General features: G+C 33.7%; 1 protein-coding gene and 1 long non-coding RNA gene across 2 annotated transcripts; both read left to right on the forward strand.

The window, feature by feature from the left end:
- Window positions 1–3,646: 3,646 nt before the first annotated feature.
- Window positions 3,647–18,528, forward strand: LOC121417517. Its single transcript, XR_005970366.1, has 4 exons — window positions 3,647–5,149; window positions 6,127–6,231; window positions 13,031–13,108; window positions 17,024–18,528. It is a non-coding gene; the product is annotated as an uncharacterized LOC121417517 (long non-coding RNA).
- Window positions 18,529–18,699: 171 nt separating this feature from the next.
- On the forward strand, window positions 18,700–23,420 carry LOC121417887. Its single transcript, XM_041611622.1, has 2 exons — window positions 18,700–23,195; window positions 23,407–23,420. The coding sequence occupies exons 1-2, from the start codon at window positions 18,923–18,925 to the stop codon at window positions 23,418–23,420; spliced, it is 4,287 nt and encodes a 1,428-aa protein (XP_041467556.1). The 5' UTR covers window positions 18,700–18,922.
- Window positions 23,421–23,889: the final 469 nt, after the last annotated feature.

A 23,889-nucleotide genomic window follows, 5' to 3' on the forward strand; every position in this document is an offset into this window, starting at 1 on the left:
TTGAGCCACGATATTCCCCATAGAGATTACACGTAAGCAATTTTGAGAATTACAATTCCAATTTTGCAAGTGAAATACGGGCATGATCCCGGCATCTGATCAAAAAATGAAGGGCACACTTTCGATAGCCCAGAATCTCAGCTACAACATGTTAAAAGCTCAAGGAAAGCTGACAAGAAATAATGGAGATATGGCTCACGAAATAGAGGAATGTCGAATCTAGTTTTGGGAAAAAGTCATGTCCCATAGAGATTACACGCAAAATGAGGACAAATGACATGCCTCTTTTCATCGCTGTTTTACGCAATGATGCGTTTCTCAAAACGAATATTCATGTCAACTGAGGAGAAAGAGTACATTATGAACTACAACATATCGAAATCTGGGCGAAAAATGATCTATATTCGAGAAGTTACAACCAAATTTGCATAAATTTGATGACGTCATTTTTTAATAAATGAAATTTTTAGTTTAGGCGCCATTTTGATGACGTCACAAGATAATTTAGGGACAATGGTGACATGAAATCAAATTTACAACTCATAATCTATCGATATATGAAAAAAAAATTGGGGGTCAATGGACTATTTAAAGAGCTACAGTGAATTTGCATTAGGCATGTTTTTGCCCATATATGGCCTATAGTGAGAGCTCGCGCGCACACGTGCTGCAAAGTTTAACGGGTGTTAATTTCGTTATTAATGGTTGTAGAAGGTTGATCAAGGTATCAAATTGCTCAGAATTTTATTAGCAATGCAATGATATTAAAAGAAACGGTTTTTCTGCGTTGCGTTAAGGTGTAACGCGCGGAAACGCGCGCGCATACGTGCGCGCGCGCAAATTTTTGAAATGCTTAAAATGACCTAAAACGTACCCAAAAAAATTTATAGGTCATTTGGACGATTTTTTTACCTTTGACGCGCGCGTACGCGCGCGTCATGACCTATACATGACCTTTGATGACATTGACAGTTGACCCTTGACATGAAGTTAATGTCATGTCAATATTGTTAATTTTTGACAATTGATAATGAAGACATGATCAAATAAAGAATTTTACAAAATGGCGCGTAGATGACGTCATCATGACCATATGACCTTGAAAAGCTTATTTTGCCGTCTCTATGATAGATTCTATATATGACGAAAAAATAAGCAAAATTGATTCAGCCAATTTCGAGAAAAGTTGGCGACAAAAAATAGGTACTATGAATAAAGAAATAAAGAAATAAAGAAAATTCTGACGAAATCAATAGGTGATCTGTCGTAGACAGACCACCTAACTAGAATTTAATTCGTCATGCGGACGAATTAGGTGGTCTGTCATGATTTTTCATTCAGAGTCGGCTAATGTATAAAATGAATAATTTAGATATGATTGATAATCTTGATTCTAGACATCCTAAGAATAAATTTTGACCATTGCTCAATGTGATTATTAATGTTTCCCATAGAATTTACACGTAAGCAATTTTGAGAATTACAATTCCAATATTGCAAGTGAAAAACGGGCATGATCCCGGCATCTGATCAAAAAGTGGAGGGCACATTACCGAAAGCCCAGAATCTAAGCTATAACATATTAAAAGCTCCGGCAAAACTGACCAGAAGAAATGGAGATATGGCTCACGAAATAGAGGAATGTCGAATCTAGTTTTGAGAAAAAGTCATGTCCCATAGAGATTACACACAAAATACATGTGATATGAAAAAAACAATTATAATCTGTTTTATCTTGCTAAATTTTAACTTTCATACCTTTTAATTATCATAAAGGATCATGTAAGAGGTGGCAAAAAGAAAAAAAAAATGAAAAAAAAAATCATCTTTTCTACCCCAGGAATCGAACCTCCGCCCTCGAGAAAGCAAGTCAAATGCGTTATCCATTGAGCCACGATATTCCCCATAGAGATTACACGTAAGCAATTTTGAAAATTACAATTCTAATTTTGCAAGTGAAATACGGGCATGATCCCGGCATCTGATAAAAAAATGGAGGGCACACTTCCGATAGCCCAGAATCTCAGCTACAACATATCAAAAGCTCAAGGAAAGCTGACAAGAAAAAATGGAGATATGGCTCACGAAATAGAGGAATGTCGAATCTAGTTTTGGGAAAAAGTCATGTCCCATAGAGATTACACGCAAAATGAGGAAAAATGACATGCCTCTTTTCATCGCTGTTTTACGCAATGATGCGTTTCTCAAAACGAATATTCATGTTAACTGAGGAGAAAGAGTACATTATAAACTACAACATATTGAAATCTGGGCGAAAAATGATCTATATTCGAGAAGTTACAGCCAAATTTGCATAAATTTGATGACGTCATTTTTGAAAAAATGAAATTTTTAGTTTGGGCGCCTATTTGATGACGTCACGATATAATTTAGGGACAATGGTGACATGAAATCAAATTTACAATTAATACTCTATCGATATATGAAAAAAAAATTGGGGGTCAACGGACTTTTTAAAGAGCTACAGTGAATTTACAATAGGCATGTTTTTGCCCATATATGGCCTATAGTGAGAGCTCGCGCGCACACGTGCTGCAAAGTTTAACGGGTGTTAATTTCGTTATTAATGGTTGTAGAAGGTTGATCAAGGTATCAAATTGCTCAGAATTTTATTAGCAATGCAATGATATTAAAGAAACGGTTTTTCTGCGTTGCGTTAAGGTGTAACGCGCGGAAACGCGCGCGCATATGTGTGCGCGCGCAAATTTTTGAAATGCTTAAAATGACCTGAAACGTACCCAAAAAAATTTATAGGTCATTTGGACGATTTTTTTACCTTTGACGCGCGCGTACGCGCGCGTCATGACCTCTACATGACCTTTGATGACATTGACATTTGACCCTTGCTATGAAGTTAATGTCATGTAAATATTGTTAATTTTTGACAATTGATAATGAAGATATGATCAAATGAAGAATTTTACAAAATGGCGCGTAGATGACGTCATCATGACCATATGACCTTGAAAAGCTTATTTTGCCGTCTCTATGATAGATTCTATATATGACGAAAAAATCAGCAAAATTGATTCAGCCAATTTCGAGAAAAGTTGGCGACAAAAAATAGGTACCATGAATAAAGAAATAAAGAAAATTCTGACGAAATCAATAGGTGATCTGTCGTAGACAGACCACCTAACTAGAATTTAATTCGTCATGCGGACGAATTAGGTGGTCTGTCATGATTTTTCATTCAGAGTCGGCTAATGTATAAAATGAATCACTTAGATATGATTGATAATCTTGATTCTAGACATCCTAAGAATAAAATTTGACCATTGCTCAATGTGATTATTAATGTGGTGATGACAATCGTCAGACATACATATTCACACAGATATATAGAAGATAGATCATGATTATATATATTGATGGATGGCGCGATGGATGGATCAAGTGATGGATTGAGAGATAAATGATAGGTGGTTATATTAATAAAACATAGATAGACAGACATATAGATAGATTGATAGATAGAGACAGATAGATTGATATAGAAAGATAGACATATTCAATAGATATATATAATAGAAATAGACAGATAGATAGATAGATATATAGATAGCCAGACAGACCGACATACATATAGAAAGATAGATAGACAGGCAGATAGATAGATGGATATATAGAAAGATAGATAGATATACATATCTAAACAGATAGGTATATTATATTAGACACAGAGAGAGATAGATAGACAGATACATATGCAAAGTAGGTAGATAGACAGATAGACATATATATGGATAGATAGGGTGAGAGAGAGACATATTCAAACATGTAGATATATATTTGACAGAGAGATAGACATATATGTCATGTAGGTAGATAGATAGACAGACAGATAGATGGATTGATAGATAGATAGAAATATACCAGAAAAGGGGATTGATCATCTTATGTGTATAAGTATAAATGCAAGTTGGAATATGTTAACTTATTTTGTTAGGTAGTTTTAAATCTGTGCATACACTCATAGCTTATTAGCTGTCTATAACACTCTGCATTTCATATTTTTGTAAAACTGATTATACTTTTAAACATGCTTGGATGTTTGTGTAAACTCACAAACTCCAGATAGTAAATTGGTTGAAAGAAAGTTCAATGCTCCTTTGTCCATTGACACAGCTCCTTTTGTTTAAAGCACAGGTTGATGTGGTAGCCTTATCACTGCATTGTGGTTACTGTTCCTCCTCCATCCAAACTCCTTCCCAGATAATTGCTCCCTGACTTCAGGCGCAAATAAACTTTCATATTGGTTATGATCCACCCTTCTTTCCTGATTAGTTGATACATTGTTTAACTCCTCCCCCCTAATAGGCAAAAGTAATTAAGAGTTGTACCCCCCAAATAATTAAGAAAGGACTTCTCTTCTCCGTCTCTTGACGAGAGGACATCGCGTGCTTGGTCTCCCTCGCCATCCTTTTTTAGGGGTTACCATATGGCCTTTGTTGGGGAGTACCTAACATTATAACAGCCTTTTTATAACCAGCTATATTTCCTACTGTGTATATCCTTGATTGGAAAAAAAGGTACTGAGAAAAAATAAGGAGATGGAGTAAAAAAATCATGGAGGAGATGCTGATGAAGCTGATGATGATTTAATGAAGAGTGCAATGAATAAACTAATATTATGAAGTATGTGGAGAAGGGGGATCGATGAAGAGGAAACGATGGCTTTCACAGAAGGCAATAGAGCAGAGGAAGAAGAAGTATGGTTTTGAGAATCACATAGTTAATGTCATTCACAATGAAAAAAAAAATCCGCTTTGCACAGACCCCATCGTCCAGCCAACACCCCCAAGGACCTAGGTCAATGATAATGATTAATGATCAAATTTTCCATGCTTTGCGCTGTTGAATGTCTGTTAACACGTATATGTGCAGCTGGGGTTATCACGGGTCATCATAAGATTTCAAGCAAGAAGCTTAGCTCCTTGTTCTAAGCTAGGCTGTGTTGAGAAAGAGAGGTCAGTTTCGTTTTGGACATGGTTTACTATGGTGCACCATCTGTAATAGCTCTATGGTTTCACCATTTCACTATTATACATACTGTATACTGTGAAGACTTGATATTGTACAACTTTTAAACACTACAATTGGAGATTTCTGTGATTTTAGAGTTTTGGTAAGTTTATCTTTTGTCATGTTTGTGAGCGTTATTGTGTACTGTATGCGCATGCATAAAATCTTCTCAATGTACTAGTTTATTGATGGTTCATGATACCGTAGATCTAAGATGTGACCATGATGACCCGTCAATGCAATAGGCTCAATAGGCTCCATACAAACGCGTCATTTTTCCTCCTGTCCGTGCTTGAAGTAGCATATGATTGATGTAAAAAAGGTGATCTTGGCAAGAATCTAGAAGGTCTATACTGCAGCGAATGTCATTTAGAATCTATATTAAATTGCATGCGTTTTCACTGTCGGAGTTTTAGATCTACAAAATCAGAAGTTAGAACATAATCATTATGCTGGTCATTACGCCTAGTCAATAGATAGCCCACACAAAAATATGCTGAGAATTATAGAATTTGAGCGCTGCTAAATAGAGAAAGAAATTGTCTTTGAGTTAATAATGAAAGACGAAATCATAACTGTATAGTGTATAGAACTGAGTATCTATGGTTGTAAAAGTAACATAATTTGTAAAATGTATGTTGGATGTTACATATATTTTCATGATACTGCATCTTGTAGGGCCCAGTCTGCATTCACTAATGCTAACAATCTTCAGACATGTGAAATATCAGTGCAATAATGTCATTAATATCAAAGTGGTGTCTAAGTGCAAAGGAAAGAGATAGTGAGTAACAGCATGAAATGGCTCTTGTCAAATTTATTTTGTAAATCACTTTCCTTACCAGATATTTCATAATGAGGTTTGGATACGATTCTGTTGCATGACAGAGGAATTTTATTATATTATGAGGATTTATTTTAATAAGTGGGCAACTGGGCAAGACAGAATATCGCTCACGCTCTGTCTCTATTCCTCCTTTACAAATATGGTTTCAATTACAGAAGGCCATTTAAGCATTGTTATAAGGCAGCAATTTGATGAAATACTCATAAAAAATTGGAATTATATCTTTTTTGCAGGTTAATAGACTTTATGCCATAACACACCAGGAGAGTACGTTTGAAGCCTGCCTTTTTCTTCTCAATATTGAACTATTGATAGATTTCTGTGATTTTAGAGTTTTGGTAAGTTTATCTTTTGTGAGCGTTATTGTGTACTGTATGCGCATGCATAAAGTCTTCTCCATGTACATGTACTAGTTTATTGATGGTTCATGATACCGTAGATCTAAGATGTGACCATGATGACCCGTCAATGCAATAGGCTCAATAGGCTCCATAGAAACGCGTCATTTTTCCTCCTGTCCGTGCTTGAAGTAGCATATGAATGATGTAAAAAAGGTGATCTTGGCAAGAATCTAAAAGGTCTATACTGCAGCGAATGTCATTTAGAATCTATATTAAATTGCATGCGTTTTCACTGTCGGAGTTTTAGATCTACAAAATCAGAAGTTAGAACATAATCATTATGCTGGTCATTACGCCTAGTCAATAGATAGCCCACACAAAAATATGCTGAGAATTATAGAATTTGAGCGCTGCTAAATAGAAAAAGAAATTGTCTTTGAGTTAATAATGAAAGACGAAATCATAACTGTATAGTGTGTAGAACTGAGTATCCTTGGTTGTAAAAGTAATATTTGAAAGAATTTGTAACAACAGCGGCTGTTGTAAAATGTATGTTGGATGTTACATATATTTTCATGATACTGCATCTTGTAGGGCCCAGTCTGCATTCACAAATGCTAACAATCTTCAGACATGTGAAATATCAGTGCAATAATGTCATTAATATCAAAGTGGTGTCCAAGTGCAAAGGAAAGAGTAACAGTATGAAATGGCTCGTGTCAAATTTATTTTGTAAATCACTTTCCTTACCAGATATTTCATAATGAGGTTTGGATAAGATTTTGTTGAATGACAGAGGAGATTGAGGAATTTAATTTATATTATTATGAGGATTTAATTTAACAAGTGGGCAACTGGGCAAGACAGAATATCGCTCACGCACTGCCTCTATTCGTCCTTTACAAATATGGTTTCAATTACAGAAGGCCATGTAAACATTATTTTAAGGCAGCAATTTGATGAAATATTCATAAATCCTTTTTGCAGGTTCATAGACTTTATATGCCATAACACACCAGGGGACCGTTTCATCAACATTTTTGTCCGACAAGTTGTCAGATCTGACATCTTTCCTTGATTCTGATTGGCTGAGAGGCACTGTTACTATGGTAACTGTCGGATAAAATGGGACTTGTCGGATAAAACGTCCGACAAGTTCTTTCATGAAACGCTCCCCAGGAGAGTACGTTTGAAGCTTGCCTTTTTCATTTGATAAGGTAAAAAACAAGTGTCAATTGTATTAAAGGGGAATCCAACCCAAAAAATATATTTTTAGAGGAAAGAGAAAAATCAGAAAAGTTGATTGGTGAAAGTTTGGAAAATATTGGAAAAACAATAAGAAACTTATGAATTTTCAAAAGTTGTAAATATTGGTAATCACTCTATTAATGGAGATTTCAAATTGGCCATATATATGATGTCATATTAATGTAAGCTGTAAGGCAAGGAGTACTCTTCCATGTACTTTGATACATCAAATGGCTGTAAATATTATTCTTATGCCCCCGCAGACAAAGTCCGGAAGGGGGCATCAAGCGTTGCCCCTGTCCGCCCTTCCGTCCCCCGACTTGGTTTCCGAGCATTAACTCCAAAAAATATTTTTTACCCCTAAAATATTGATTAGTCTTGCCTTTAGTTGAATAAATACACTTGCAAACACTAACCAGTATATTATGATATATTTACTGTGGTTATTATGAATAAAACATGATTTCATTTGACTCAAATGGTGGGATTTTTCACCTCTTGGCTCAAAGACTGGTGGACCACAGGTTGACAACTGAGTCAGTTTTAACATATAGATATAAGAAAAATGTGAATGCACAATGAAAAGTTGTCATTACTGCTTTAGCTTTTTTAAACTTAGTGTGAACAAAAACAACTAACATCATATGAATACATCCATACACCTTGCAAAAATACTTTGATTATGTTATTTTAGAGTTTTATATTTTAATATACCCTCTTGCTCAACATTCTGCAGGACATGGTCTCTTGGTACTGGGTCAATTGAATGTCAATGCACAGAACATATTCTATGGGTACATTTGCCTCTGTAATAGTTTTATCTTTGTGCCAGTTTCATTCTCAAGTACTTTTTTGTTTAGTTTTTTTTATAATTTGGAAAAATATTCTCTGAACACTTTTGTACCAGCCAAGTATGTGTCATCTACTGATTTATAGACGCAGTGTGATGTAACATTAAGATAAAAAGAGTAAATGGCATCAGATGAGGGCTTTATTGCAACAAACAAGTTTTCATCAATTAAAATTGCATAAAAGGTGTATTTGCTATATGTTATGTTACCAGAATAATCTGAAGATTCGGACACATCAAAGTTATCACTATCAGTCTTCGCTGTCAATATTGAAACCATGAGGTCATAATTATTAAAACAATAGATTGATTTATCTCTGGAAAGCCTTTAATTAGTTTGTGCTTTTCTTTTTTTAATTTTTGCAGCTTCTAAATTTTATTGAAGGTGTAACCCACAAGTATATTTTATCTCTCCTCATTTCCTATACATCAGACAGTCACAATTTCAATCATGTTAATTTCATGATTTACATCAATTAATTATACTAATTAGCTTAATTAGGTATCCTTTAAACTTAAAAGTTCAAATTTGACCCACTTATGATTGAAGAATAAGCCAGTGAGCCCAAAAACTATTACATATTCAGGTACTGTGATGTTACACATTTAGTTTCTTAATGAAATGAAAATTTATGCTCCCCTCGTCTACCACCATGCAAAGATGGCCAATTGATGTTACATAATTGCTAATTACTGGTAAATGAAGTAATCTCAAGTATTTCTTTTTCTTTCAAGTAATTGGTATAAAGATTCCCTTTAATATGATACCAAATATACCCATGTAGCACATGTATTTCAAGTTTTATACCATTAATTATTTCTTTGCTTGTCATGCAAATGTAACGATACCACCTATTTGCGGGCCCAACATAAAACGCATGGCCATTTAATGGATTTAGAAAAATTGTTGTTGTGTCCATAGATGATTTTAAAATACAGGCAAAGTTTAAATTTGAAGTCGGCAGGTGAAAAGTCAAAGGTCACTGCTCAGTAAATATGCGAGTTGGTTTCTGTCTGATAACTTATGAAATATTCAAGATATAAAAAATCGGGTGTTTAGGTAGATGACACCAATAATATACAGGCTAAATTTGAATTCAGAGCTCGCTGGTCAAAGGTCACAGCTCATTATAAATGCAAGTTGGTTTCTGAATAGGAACTTAGGGAATAATCAACATATTAAGTATTAACAAAATTATTGGTGTGTGTAGGTTTCTGTACGATGTTAAATTCAGTCATATTGAATGACTTTATGATTACGTTAGGCGGGGGCATCTGTGTCCTTCGGACACATCAAATTTCTATTTTTCAAAGATTTTACTTCACATTATTTTTTTCCTATCATGAGTATATTCATCAATATGAACAATATACTACCTGGTTGTATGAGGGGAATGAGTACTGAGGAGAAAACCACAAATCCTTGACGAACATGGCCTATGGAAAAGTTATCCTTGCTTCTTGTCATAATTTACATACCCGGTTGTTGCTAGTCCAATTTCTGTGAAACTTTCACCATCTTGTTTTATTTATTTTTTTCTATTTTCCAACACAATATTTTATTACCAAGGCTGGATTCCCTTGTAACACTAAATGTACTTCGCTTTTTCGACGCCTTTGAAGACTGATTCAGCCCCCCCCCCCCCCTTTGATCTCGGCCGTCGATCGTGTGATCGCGCCGAAAGTTGGCAAGCGCATTGCATCATGTACACACCTATTATATCAAATTCTGCGAAAAGTTTCATTGCTCATTAATTCTGCTAATTAATGCGTAAAATCATAAGTTTGGTCTAATTAATAAAATAATGCCCCTAAAATGCAAATTTTTGTTTCACCTAATATAGTCATCTGATTGAATTTACTTTTCAAAAATTCCAACATCACATTTATTTTTCTTTTTGTTTTATAAATTTCTTATGTATTTGTTTTGCGTCTTCTTTATTTTTGTTTTTTCAATGAAAATTGTCGGAACTTTATTTTGACCATAAACAAGATGGATTTAACCCCATCTTAACTGGGCTTATTTTGACCATAAACATAATGGATTAAGCCAACGCCCAAAATAAGAATGATATGATCAAGGACCTAAGTCCATGATATGATTATGAAACTTGTCATGCTTTGCGCTGTTTAATATCTGTTATCACGTCGTAGGTGCAGCTTGGGTCACCAGGTCATCAAAATATTCCAGTGGGGATGTGATGAGAAAGAGTTCAGTATCGTCATGGACATAGTTTCGTTTTCTCTTGATTTCACAATACAGTAAAAATTTGATACTTTGCAACCTGAATTTTGTCAGCGCTGGTGACTTTTTTCAATTTCAATTGTCTGTGTACACAACGAGTGCACATACCGACACATATATACTTGCATATTCATTTATATCTTTGTAATGATTTCTTTTGCTGTTAAAATTGATTTGAGTTGAAATGAAATAAACCAAACTGAACTGAACTGAACACATACGAGTAAAGAAGTGACTAGTTTCATGCTAAAGTGTTGTGGATATTGAACTACTGATAAATTTCTGTGATTTGAGAAGTTTTGGTAAGTTCATTAGTTGATTATAAGCGCCTGAGCATTATCTTTTACATGTACTTTTGACAAAAGTTTTGTCATGTTACCGATGATTCATAATGTTGTACTTCAGCAGCAGCCTCATGCGAGGCCGAGGTTTGGATAGGGTCCTCTGTAGGATTAATGATAATAAACAGGTTTGAAATAAAAGTGAATTTTGAATAGGTACCATCACACCATGCTCACTGTGGCCTAGCAACATGAGCAGGTAATGAAGAAACAGACTTTGCATATCGATTTGTTTGCGCTCCTTTTTTGCAGTGCGTAGCGTGTTAAATTATTTCCCTATGGAGAATCATAGAAAATACGAAACTGTGTTAGCACAAAAACGGTGTTCGCTAACACGATTGGTATTCTGAAAGTCGTTTTAGCAGGAAAAACATGTGGCCCATCTGGTAACACTGCGCAGGTGATGAAATACGCAGTGCGCAACGCGCAACCCCCATACGTGGTGTTAGGGAGGAAGAAAACACGAAATTTGGTATTCTGAAAATGATGTTAAGGAGACGTTGAGGTAGGGATGACGATCGCAGCACTTTTTCTAGCAGACGCAAACGTCAAAAAGAACATATACGGGCATATAACAATTGTCTGGTAGAATTTATTTTTTTTTGACTGATAGCTATATGCATCAAATTTAACCAAAAAAAATTTCAATTTTGTATGTTTGGTATTTCTATGTGAAATTTAATTTTTCTTAAAGTGCTTTTTGCTTTACACAATTTACATTGTATATTTATTATTTCAATTTCTCTTTTTTTTGGGGGGAGCATGTATAAATTATTCTTGGCCCCATAGTTTAAGGGCGATTGTCATCTGCCTGCTCCACAGTTGATCAAGGCTTCTGTCTTTTGTCATAATTTCGTATTCATGCTGAAATAATCCATTGTTAATTGTTACAATTACCCCTCCCCACGTCTAATTATAGCTCTAACTTTTATTTAGCAGTATGCACTTGCAAAATGATGTCAGAATGCAGGCTTCGTGTCATAGAGCGTGCACTTCCCTTTTCTTTGAAAATTTTGCGTGATTTGCTTTTTTAACAGCGTATTTGATTGAGTTAAACAGATGGAGAGTAATAGGAGTCGAAGATAACACGAAATGAGATAGCATGCAAATAACACGGTTTTCAGAATACCGATTTGGGGGTATGTTATAGGTGTGTTAAATCAGAGAGATAACACGATATTTGACACGAAAGTTAATACGATTTTTAGAATATTGCCCGAAGAATGTGCTTATATGGGAATTAAAAAGTAAAACAAAATAAGGAGTTGGCCAAAGTATTACGTTTTTATGCGAAGAACATAAACACATGTAAAAAAGTTTTGCAACTCAGTTTTGGTGGATGATATCTGTTGGTTAATGAAGTGTAAAAGATGAATGTGGTTTCATTGGAGCTGAATTATTCCTCCTTACAATGACATGCCATTTGCTGTGATTATGTAATCATGGAATATGCAATCACAATGAATATTGAGAAAAGTCAGAAGTGAAATGTTGGAAAATTCATTGATTTTTAACAAGAGTCTCCATTTCTATAGAATTTCCACCATGCAGGCCAGCCACTGACAGTGAATGCACTCATTCCATCCTCGAAACAATTGGAAATTCGCTATTGGAAACAACGCATTTTGCAACATTTCAATTTTAACATTGCTGCGTATTATCATGTCTGTGTATTTCATGATAATATTAGCATTACAAAAGACACATGATTGTAAAGGAGAATAATCATGCTTTCTAAAGATATCAATTTTACACATGATGATAGCTCACTAAGAAATTTATTGGCACTCAAACTGCAGAGTTGCAGAATTCACACATGAGATGGCAACAGATTTTGCAACATTTCATTTTTGACATTGCTGCATATTTATCATGTTTGTGTATTTTATGATAACATCAGCCTTACAAATGACACATGATTGTAAAGAGGAATAATCATACTTTCCATTGGTACATCTTTTTCATATGATGATGGTTCACTAAGAAATTCATTAGCACACAAACTTGAGTTGCAAAACATTTTTTGAGGGGTTTATATGAAATGTATTTGGCCATTTTGTCATCACAAATTGTACGATTATCAATGAAATTTTGTCTTTGTTTTACATGCAGGTGTTCTTGTTTTGGTATCTAGACGGAAATCAAACTGAATGCAGTGCTGTTGACTTATTCACAATCATAAATATAAAAGTAAGTATCAGAGTTACCTCTGTCAAAGAAAGTTTGCAGAAATTATAGAATGAGTGTGCTTGAGTGGTGGGTTTTGTGTAAATTATGTAGATGTAATTACTTTCTCAATTTTTAACTCATGGTTATGAAAAATGGCTGAAGGATTGGTGGTAATGTGAAGATGTGCGAAACGTATCTATAAACAAGTCAATATCCACATTGTCAAAGTAACAGTGTATTTTTAAAAAATGGGAAAAAATCATTGTGGATTGAAATACTCGTTTAGCTTTTATTTACATCTATGATATGTAAAATTTGGTCTGTGTTGGTTATAGCCCTAATTTTTATACATCGCATTTTGTTTGTTACATAATGATGTGTAATTACAAATGACATGTAAGCAAACAAAGAAGGTAGCTGTCATTTTAAAAATGTCAATTTTAAACTTTCATACACTTTCAAGTAGATAATGTGATTTGTTTCATTATGATATTATCACAGTTAGTGATGACCATGTAGCGCACAGCATGCTTGACTGAATGGTTGGTTGATAAAATTGATATTATTATGTCTTTTGATAGCAAAGCACAAATCTATATGTAGAAATTTAGAAGCCATTGATGGCAGAATGATGGTGTAAAAGAAAGGTAAATTTTATCCAGAAATTTACAAATTTGCATTATTTGTTTGTGAACTAAATTTTGGCATCCAAAAGCTCTTAGTCACACTTGCATGAGTTTATTATTCTTAGGAATTGTAGATGCGAGATTGAGTGTGTGTTTAGGTATCTGTAGCAGTTTAGAAATGTTATTTTTATAGCAAGAACATCATTTTAATGAAGAATTATTGGACCTTGAAGGTTTTTTTGGACTATTGAAAAACATTTTTAATATTTTGAAGTGTTGTCTGATAAATTAATGTTGATGTGGGAATTTTGGTCTCACCTGTGAAGCAGAGTGAGACTATAGGTGCCGCTTTTGCGATGGCTGCGGCGGCGTCAACATCGATTCATAACCCGAAGTTAAGTTTTGAAATGACGTCATAACTTAGGGAGTATATGGACTTAGTTAATAAAATTTGGTCACTTATAAGGTTAATTAAGTATCATTGAACATCCTATTAGAGTTTCATGTCACATGACCAAGTTGAAAGGTCATTTAGGGTCAATGAACTTAGACCATGTTAAAAGACCTACATTGAAATTTCAACCTGAAGTTAAGTTTTTGAGATGTCATCATAACTTAGAAAATATATGGACTCAATTCATGAAACTCGGACAAAAGGTCAATCAATATTATTGAACATCCTGCATGAGTTTCACGTCACATGACCGAAGTCAAAGGTCATTTAGGGTCAATGAACTTTGGCCAAATTGGGGATATATGTTATATTTCATCATATCTTTGAAAGTTTATGAATCTGATTGAAATATTTGGACATAATAGTAATCAAGCATCACTGTACATTTTCTGGAAGTTTCAAATCTGATGATTAGATCAAAAGTCATTTAGATCCAAGAAACTTGGGCTGAATTGGGGTATGTATCTGTTAAAGTGCCATCATAACTTTTAAAGTATAGTGGTCTAGTACATTGAACCTGGACATTATAGTAATCAAGTATCTTTGAACATCTTGTGTGCATTTCAAATCACATGACCAAAATCAAAGGTCAATGAATTTTGGCCGAATTGGGTGTATCTGTTAAATTATTATCATAACTTTGAAAGTTTATGAATTTGATTCATGAAACTTGTACTAGGAGTAATCAAGTATTAATTACTGAACATCCTGTGTTAGTTTCAAATCATATGATCGAGGTCAAAGGTTATGTAAGGTCAATGTACTTTGGTCATGTTGAGGTTTTTGTTGAATAACTATCATATCTCTGTAAGTTTTTTTGGTCGAATTCATTAGAAGTGGACATAAGATAACCATGTACCACTGAACATCTTGTGCGAGTTAGAGTAGTATTCAAAGTCAGCATTGCTGCTATATTGAACCGTGTGATGCAGGTGAGACGGCCAGAGGCATTCCACTTGTTTATTTCATTATTTTTTTTTTTTTGCTGACGGGTAATTCCATGTCAATTCACATAACGGGTTAAATCGCATTGTTTCAGAATTCGTTCATTTTTGGTATATAGGGAGTTTGACATGGCCTGTGCTTACATGATTTTTTTGTAGTGCAATCAGATGCATGGTTTTTTGGTTATGACACGCCCAATTGTGGTGATTTGACCGAAAGTTTAAGCGACTGTATTTCAAAAATGAATGGACTGAAATCAGTAAAAAAGGTATCATTAGACAGGAAATTGAATGAAAAATGTGTTATTTATTATGTAGGGGTAATATAATGAGTGATGACTTTTTGATTTGTGCATTGATCTTGAATCTAATATCCTTTCTTACTGCAGAAATTGTCATAACAGTCTCACACATATCTTTTTCTGCTGGGTCAGTGAGGTTGCATTCAATACTTGTGATGAAATACGGAATAAATGCACTGTTTTACTGAAGTTGTACAATTCATGTTTTTCCATTGTTCTTGAACATCTAGTTTATGTCCAGTCAAACTCAGTAAACAGTTAATAACATGTTTTATCATGAAGGAATAGTACACTGCCAGTGAATTGGCAAGCCCCTGAGTTAATGAGCAAATGGACATCACCTAAATGAGTTTTTCTCTGTGTGCAAACTAACTGTGTAAACAAGTTTTTCACAGGCTTTATTTACTATTTACACATTTGGAATTTAAACAAGTTCTTGCCACAATATGACTCCGGAGAAAAAGCTTGGGGGAAAAAACATACCCTAAAGGTCTAAACATGTTTGGGCAGTCTAATAAAAAAAGTTTAAAAAAAATACCCTAAATGCGCTTCACCCTGCGATTGGCCATTGATTAGTTTTTTAAAACTACTTCTTTTTTGAAAATCAGCGTTTTTGACACCCTTAACGAGTGCATGCGCTGCTCGTGTCCAAAACAGAAAAAACACCCCTTTAAAAGACGTTTTTTGGTTACGCTTGTGTACAGTGCACTATATATGTGGTTGCCCTCAGGAGATTGGTGAAATGTATGTGTTAGGGTAGTGTAATTCATGTTTCTCATGGTCTTAACTCATAATGCTGATTTGCAGTCATGCACATTATTACGAACATGGAAAATTTCGGATTTCCCAGTAACTAACAAAGAATTGAGATACTTGGTATTAACATACATATGTGTATTCATTATACAATACAGAAATTAGTTCAATAGAATTGTAGTAAAAATATTTGCAAAAAGTATGCCTTCTTCGAGAGAAGTTGGAACAACCAAAGAAAATAATTCACCTCTAGTTGTTTTATATTATATATAAATAATGTTGGGTATTCATATATTAAAATATTGACTCAAAATAGTGTAACCCCACCCACGGGTTAAATTGAAGGCCAATGCAATGCTGAAAAGGTCATCACTCATTATATTTCGTCTACATAACAAATAACACATTTTTGAGATGGTTTATTCAATTTCCTAGTTAATGATACCATTTTTACTGATTTTGGTGCATCAGTTACCGAGCCACAGTCATTAAAAACTCGGCGGCCGCGTCCATTTTCGGTCAAATCTCAGAAATTGAGTGTGTCATAATGGGGGAACTGTGCATCTGATTATGCTGCAAAAAAATATGTGGACATCAGCCATGTCGAACTCCCTATATACGAAAAATGAATGAATTGTGGGATGGTGCGATTTAATTTTAATTTATCTTTGGGTGATTTGACACATAATAACCCTGTCGTTTTTATAGGTTGTTCAGATTTTTTTTTTAATGATCAATGAATGGCTTGAACGTGACCATAAGTTTTGATTAAATTATGGATTTGTAGCTCATCTGATGATTAGTTATGTTATTGCTATGTGTAAATATATATTTTTCTTGTTTTTGTCTTACAGGTGTGCAATTGGTCAGACTGCAGCTCACGGTCATCAATTACAGAAAAGGTAACATCTATTGAGGAAGGTGTTGGTACTGTTAATTAATCATCCACTGAGGAAACTCGTGAATTTGTAATTTGAGATTCACTGAGGAAGCTCGTGAAAGTAGCATTTAATCATCCACTGAGGTGGCTCGTGGATTTGTTATTTAAAAATAAAACCCACTGAGGAAGCTCGTGTAAATATGTAATCATCCACTGAGGAGGCTCGGGCTTTTTAATTCAAAAATAAAACTCAACGAGGAAGCTCGTGGAGATATTATTCAATCATTCACTGAGGTGGCTCGTGAATTTACAATTAAAAAAAAAAAACTGAGGAAACTCGTGAAGATATTATTCAATCATTCACTGAGGAAATTCGTGAATTTGTGTTAAAAAATAAAACCCACTGAGGTGGCTTGTGGATTAGTCATTTAAAAATAAAACCTACTGAGGAGGCTCGTGGAGATATTATTTAATAATTCACTGAGGAGGCTCGTGGATTTTTATTTCAAAAATTAAAACCCACTAAGGAAGCTCGTGGAGATATCCAATTATTCACTGAGGAAACTCGTGGATTTGTAATTTAAGAATAAAACCCACTGAGGAAGCTCGTGGATTTGTAAATTAAAAAATAAAACACACTGAAGAAGCTTGTGGAGATATTATTTAATTAGCCACTGAGGAGGCTCGTGGATTTGTAATTTAAAAAATAAAACCCAATGAGACTGAGGAAGCTTGTGGAGGTATTATACAATCATTCACTGAGGAAGCTCGTGGATTTGTAATTTGAAAATAAAACCTACTGAGGAAGCTTCTGGAGATATTATTCAATCATTCACTGGGGACGCCCGTACATTTGTAATTTGGGAATAAAACCCACTGAGGAAGCTCGTGGAGATATTATTTCAGTACTGAGGAAACTTGTGTATTTGAAAAAGTTGAAGATTTGAAGAAAATTGAATTTTTGAAGAAAATTGAATTTTTGAAGAAAATTGAAGTAAAGAGAACAAGATTGTCAAATACAAGTGTGTTGGAGAAATTTGATAGTTGATATATGATAACAGTTTTTAAAATTTCAGATATATGAAACTTTGTTTGATTACAAAATAGTGAAAAGAGTTGAAATAAGAGAATAAGGATCAGATGTTGAAACAAAAGTAAGTGACATTGATAAATTACACACATTTGAAGAAGAAAGTGAGGAAACATTAAAGAGAATAAGGTTCAAAAGTATATGTGGGCTGAAGTACTTGCAGACCAGCATTATCATTTACAGAGTTTTAGAAATCACAAAAAGGTTGATTAATTACAAAAAGAATAAAGAAAAATAAAGTCAAAGAACAAGGTAGAAAAATAAAAATTGGCTTGATTGATTGTAATAAAATATTTGATCAGAAATATCCTTTTGCGTAGTGAGCTTGATAAATTACAAAATAAAAAAAAACAATTAAGACAACAAAGTTTACAAAAATCAAGTAGTTTTGAATTGTTTCATACAGAGAAAATACGTTAATATAGTCATTCAAATAAACTAAAGTTTGTGAAAGAAGAGAGTTAAAAGGAGATATTGATAAAATACTCATATTATATTCTTATGTTAAGTTTGAAAAAGTGATAATTTTGTTTTGAGAGTCAGTGAGTGTTAAAAATACACACACAAGTGTGCATCATTGACAAAATACAGACTAATAAATTGTGTCGCCCTTCAGGAAACTAGAAGTTGTCATAAAGCATTGTACTTTGAAGATATATATTGTAAAATAGATACAGAGTGGTTTGTGAAATCCTTATAAGTTTTACATTTTTGTTCGTCTACACACAAAGGTACTGATTTGAATATAACTGGATACATTGTTAATTGAATATTTTGCATTTTATGACTCTTGGGATAAAGAGATTGAAAATGGCTGCAACTCAATTCCGCTCTATTGTTGATGAGATATTGAACATGCTATCTAGTTATACGTCGATGAACAATACAGATGCTAATGAATGTTATCTGTGCATGGATAAAATCAGTGAAAGTGACACGTACGTAACATGTGAGTCTTGTAGCAACCATTTTCATGTGACATGTGAGGGATACTTGTACAATGAAAAACTTGCTGATCAGAGATTGATTTGGATTTGCCCATGTTGTGCTCATAGCAACTTTGGTGATCGAATATTTGACCAAGTTTGTATACCATCCCATTATAACAGATATGAGCCTCTCATGTTAGCAGATGGTGATGATGACACTGACGAGAATATGGAAACCTTGAAAAAGTCAAGACGAGTAAGGAGAGCAAAAAAGAGGTTTAATAAAGTAAAAAAGAGTGCAGTGTTTGCAGAGCAATGTAGCAGACGTGAAAACGGTTTTACAAACAATCTGTGCCATTTGGTAGATCAAAACTTGGTCAGTGAAGAAATCGACGGTAATTGGATAAAAGTGCAATGCAAAAAAACAAAATTGATGGCAAAAAAAACAGAAAGAACAACACATTCAAATTTAGATGAACAAAATGAACAGGGCAAAAGAAAGAAAAGATCTGGTAATGGTGTATTGTTAGAACCAGGTGTAACCTACATTGGCAAAGCTTTCAAGAGATTTTATGGTAGTTGTGAAAGAAAAATCAAAGAACAAAAAAAAGAGTATGAGGTGGACAAGAAAATGGAAAACAAAGAAAAAGACATCAATGTGCAATCCTATGTTGAAACTTTATTGAATATTTATACTTGTACTGTGAAATCACCACTTTCCATGAAGTTTTACAATGAAGCCAATGAGGTAATTGATACAATGAAAAATCAATCTTATGCTCGTGTAACAAGTTGTTTGTCTGCATTGTCAAAAGCAAGTTTGACTAAGCACTTGAACCCAAAGACGTGTATTGTTGTGGAAAAGATGCAAAATTTGAGAAGATACAGAGTTTATGCAGGTGGTAGAAAAGGAAGAAATCAAAGAAGAAACATGAAAGGTCAGTTCACAAAAGTGAATCAAAGTGATGATAATTGCTCTGATGTTTCAAAGATTCCAAAGAAAGAGGTCAGAACAGAATCTAACAAAGATATGATTGAGAATAATGTAAATTGTAAGGAAGACCCAGTGGCTCATCAGGTGAACAGTTTTGGTAAATCAATGACAGCAGGCAAAGTTGAAGAAGAGTTGACAAACAGAAATGTAGATCAATATTTACACATAAATTCTAATGAGAGTGCATGTGTCACAGATGAGGTTTGTAAACATATGTCTAGTAAAGAAACCATGAACATCCCAGATAGAGTAAGCCAAGTTGAACCACAGAACGATCTTGAAGAAAATGAGAGTGGTAGTGATATCGACATTGACACACCTATCAAACGCAATCGTGGGAGAAATTGCATAGAATCTGATTCAGACACAAGTGTTGAAGATGACGTCCTACTGATCAGTTCATTTGAAAGTGAAAGGTCATGTCAGTACATTGATACACAGCATGTACGTGATGAAACATGTCGCATTGAAATTGTCCCAGATGCAGGATTGAATAAAAATACAGACAATGCAATCTTGAATGCAGGGGATGAGTGTACTGATGATTGTTTTGCACAAAATTCTTTGGAATGTGGTATGAAAGCAGCAATTGTTCAGAAAATAAAAGAAGATAATATGCATCCTTCTTCTAATGAATCAAGAGACGAAGTAGTGTTTGTATCAGATCTTGGAATGTGTGATAGGCCAGACAAATATTTCAAATTTTTACCTCTTGAGACAACGGACAAACAAGCCATTTGTAAAAAATTAAATATTACCTATACAGACAAAAGCTTCCATGCAAAATGGAATAGCAATGAGTGCATCGGAATTCCTTCATGTATTAAAATAATAGCTGAAGATGGCAACTGTTTTTTTCGTGCAATTTCATATGCTATTTCTGGTACTGAATGTCATCATGTCATTCTAAGGAATCTTACTGTGAACCATTTATTACAGACCAATGATAAGTTTAAGAGTACATTGACAAGTGAGTTCAGAACTGTCAGAGAATATGTTTTGAAAAATGGAATAATGGAAAATGGAACTTGGGCTACAGACACTGAAATGAGTGCATTGGCAAATTTGATTGATACCGATATCTATTCTTACAATGATGAAGTACCATGTTGGCAGTTGTACTCTGCAAGGAAACCGGGAAGAATAAATGTTGTTACATCTCCTAAAGGCATTTATATACAGTACACAAGAAATGTTCATTTTCATGTAGTTGAATCCGTTACTTCTGTCAGTAGTGATTCATCAAAGAACATAGCAGCAATGGAAGATATAATCGAAACAGTAAATATGCACATTCAACCAGTTACACAAGGAACATTTCATCAAGGTGATATGAGATTTGGTGATTCAGCAGGAAAGCAATGTGTTGCCAATTCATTGTCTGCTTTGTTGTATAGCAAAATGAAAAATGCTAAATATTGGAATAGTAATGATTTAGATAGGATTTTAGTCAATGGCAATGAATTGTACAGTTACATAAGGTATTATGTAGCACGCGAACAAGAATATCTTTTAATTTCTGATTTACCTGAATGCTTAGAGGCATATGATGAATTGTTTGAGATAGAATGCCGTGAATCAATACCTGGATTGTTAGAAGAAAATCCAATATTAGAAGAATCTGTTTCAATGCCATTGAAACAAGCACTTGAACAAGAATTGTGTAGCAATTGTGATGCATGTTTTGTGACATTTTCGGGAAATGCTTTTATCGTAATCTGTGGTTATGATTCCTTCTTGATATTTGATTCACATTCTAGGAGTAGTAAAGGCTTAATTATTGATGATGGATATAGTATCTTACTTCAAGCTTCAAGTTGGCAAGGTGTGTACGAACATTGTATGAGGTTGGCAAGAACGTTAAAATGTTCCCCTTACACTGAATATGAAGTAACTAGTATATGTGTAAAAGCAATATCATGTAGAAATGAAACATTGCAGAATCATCTGGAGTTACAAGGTTGTGCAAGTGTAGTTTGTTCAAACGCTAATGATGAGAGCGATGTTGTAATTCCTGAATGTTCATTAGGATATGAAAGCTTGAAGAAGAGTAAAAGTAAAAAGTTGAATCATAGTTTGACTGAAGAAGAAATTATTGACGATGAAAACATGAATGTTACTCAGGAATCAAATGAAGAAATAGATTATAATGTTGATAATAACCAATCAAAGTATGTTCATCAACCAAAAGATTCAGAAAATCGTAATGGTTGGCAGAATGTGTTTAAAGAAGTGGATCTGAAGAATGGCACGCAAAATACAAGTTGTATGTTAAGTAAAAAACGCAAATTAAGCAATCTTCAAAGTGATGTTAAAGTTGTTGATGATGGTTATGAAAAAAGTCATAAATGTAAAGTACCAAAAAAAAGTGATATTGAATTGCTATCCATTGCTGAAAGTGATTTTGATGAAAATGATATAGAAATAACTGCACAAGTTCATTCTCAGTTTTGGTTTAAACCTCTTGTTGATAAGATAAAATTAGATTGCTGTAAAAAAATAAATATTGCAAATGTTGTAACTGTATGTTCGATTGCAAATTTTGTACATAAAGAATGTGTACCTCTTGAACAACCAAAAGACATAAAAAATATCAAAAATGATGGAAATTGTTTTTATCGTGCTATATCATATTCGTTGACAGGAAATGAAAATTATCATCTTTCCATAAGACAAGCGGTATGTACACATCTAATGCAAAACCAAGATAGATTTGTTGGTTGTATAAGATCGGGCTATACTAATATCTTCCAATATGCCTCAGATAAGAACATACAAGAAAATGGTATCTGGGCAACAGAAGTGGAAATTTTTGTTCTAGCAAATTTAATTGAAATGGATATCTATATATATAATGATGATAGTTTGAAATGGAGTTTATTTTCTGGGAAAAATGTTCAAATTGGAAAAGAAACATCAGTGGGTGGTATTTATCTAAAAAATTCCAATGGTAATCATTATGACGTTGTTCTATCAGTACTGTTGTCTGATTTTAGTAATTGTATGTGCAGTAATTCATATGATGAAAATATTGCCAAAACATATACCGTTAATTGTGAACATGAGCAAGAAAGAAAGCATGCTTTATTAAACAATAATAAAGTTGTTTACAGTTCAAGAAAAAAGCGTAATGGTAAAAAAAGTTATAATACGATAAAAAGTTTTAAAAAGAAACAAAAGAGGAATGAGCGAATTTCAAAGAAAAAAGAAGATGCTACACAAAAAGAAAAACTTGTCAAAGATGAACTTTCACAGACACCAAAAGGAAAAAAGCATAACACAGTGTCTATGACAAAAAGAACTTGTAATCTTCGTAAAAGATATTATACTGATTTTGATTATAGACAAACTGTTCTAAATTCGTTAAAAGAGAAATATAGATTGAATAAAGTTTTTCAAAACGATATAAAAGAAACCCGAAGGAAATACTACCAGACAAATGATTTATTCAAACAAATACATAAAACGACTATGACAAATACTATGAATCATAAATATCAGTATGATAAACTTTTTAAGCAATCAAAGAAAAGTGCAATGAAAAATACTATGAAACATAAATATCAGTGTGATGAACTCTTTAAGCAATCAAAGAAAAGTACAATGAAAAATACTATCAAACATAAATATCAGTGTGATGAACTCTTTAAGCAATCACAGAAAAGAACAATGAAAAATACTATGAAACATAAATATCAGTGTGATGAACTCTTTAGGCAATCAAAAAAAAGTACAATGAAAAATAGTATGAAACATAAATATGAGAAAGATGATTTCAAAAAACAGAAATTGAAGAAATTAAAAAGTAAATACCAAGAAAATAGTAA

This window comes from Lytechinus variegatus, chromosome 6 (genome assembly GCF_018143015.1).
Source record: "Lytechinus variegatus isolate NC3 chromosome 6, Lvar_3.0, whole genome shotgun sequence".
Lineage (NCBI taxonomy): Eukaryota > Metazoa > Echinodermata > Echinoidea > Temnopleuroida > Toxopneustidae > Lytechinus > Lytechinus variegatus.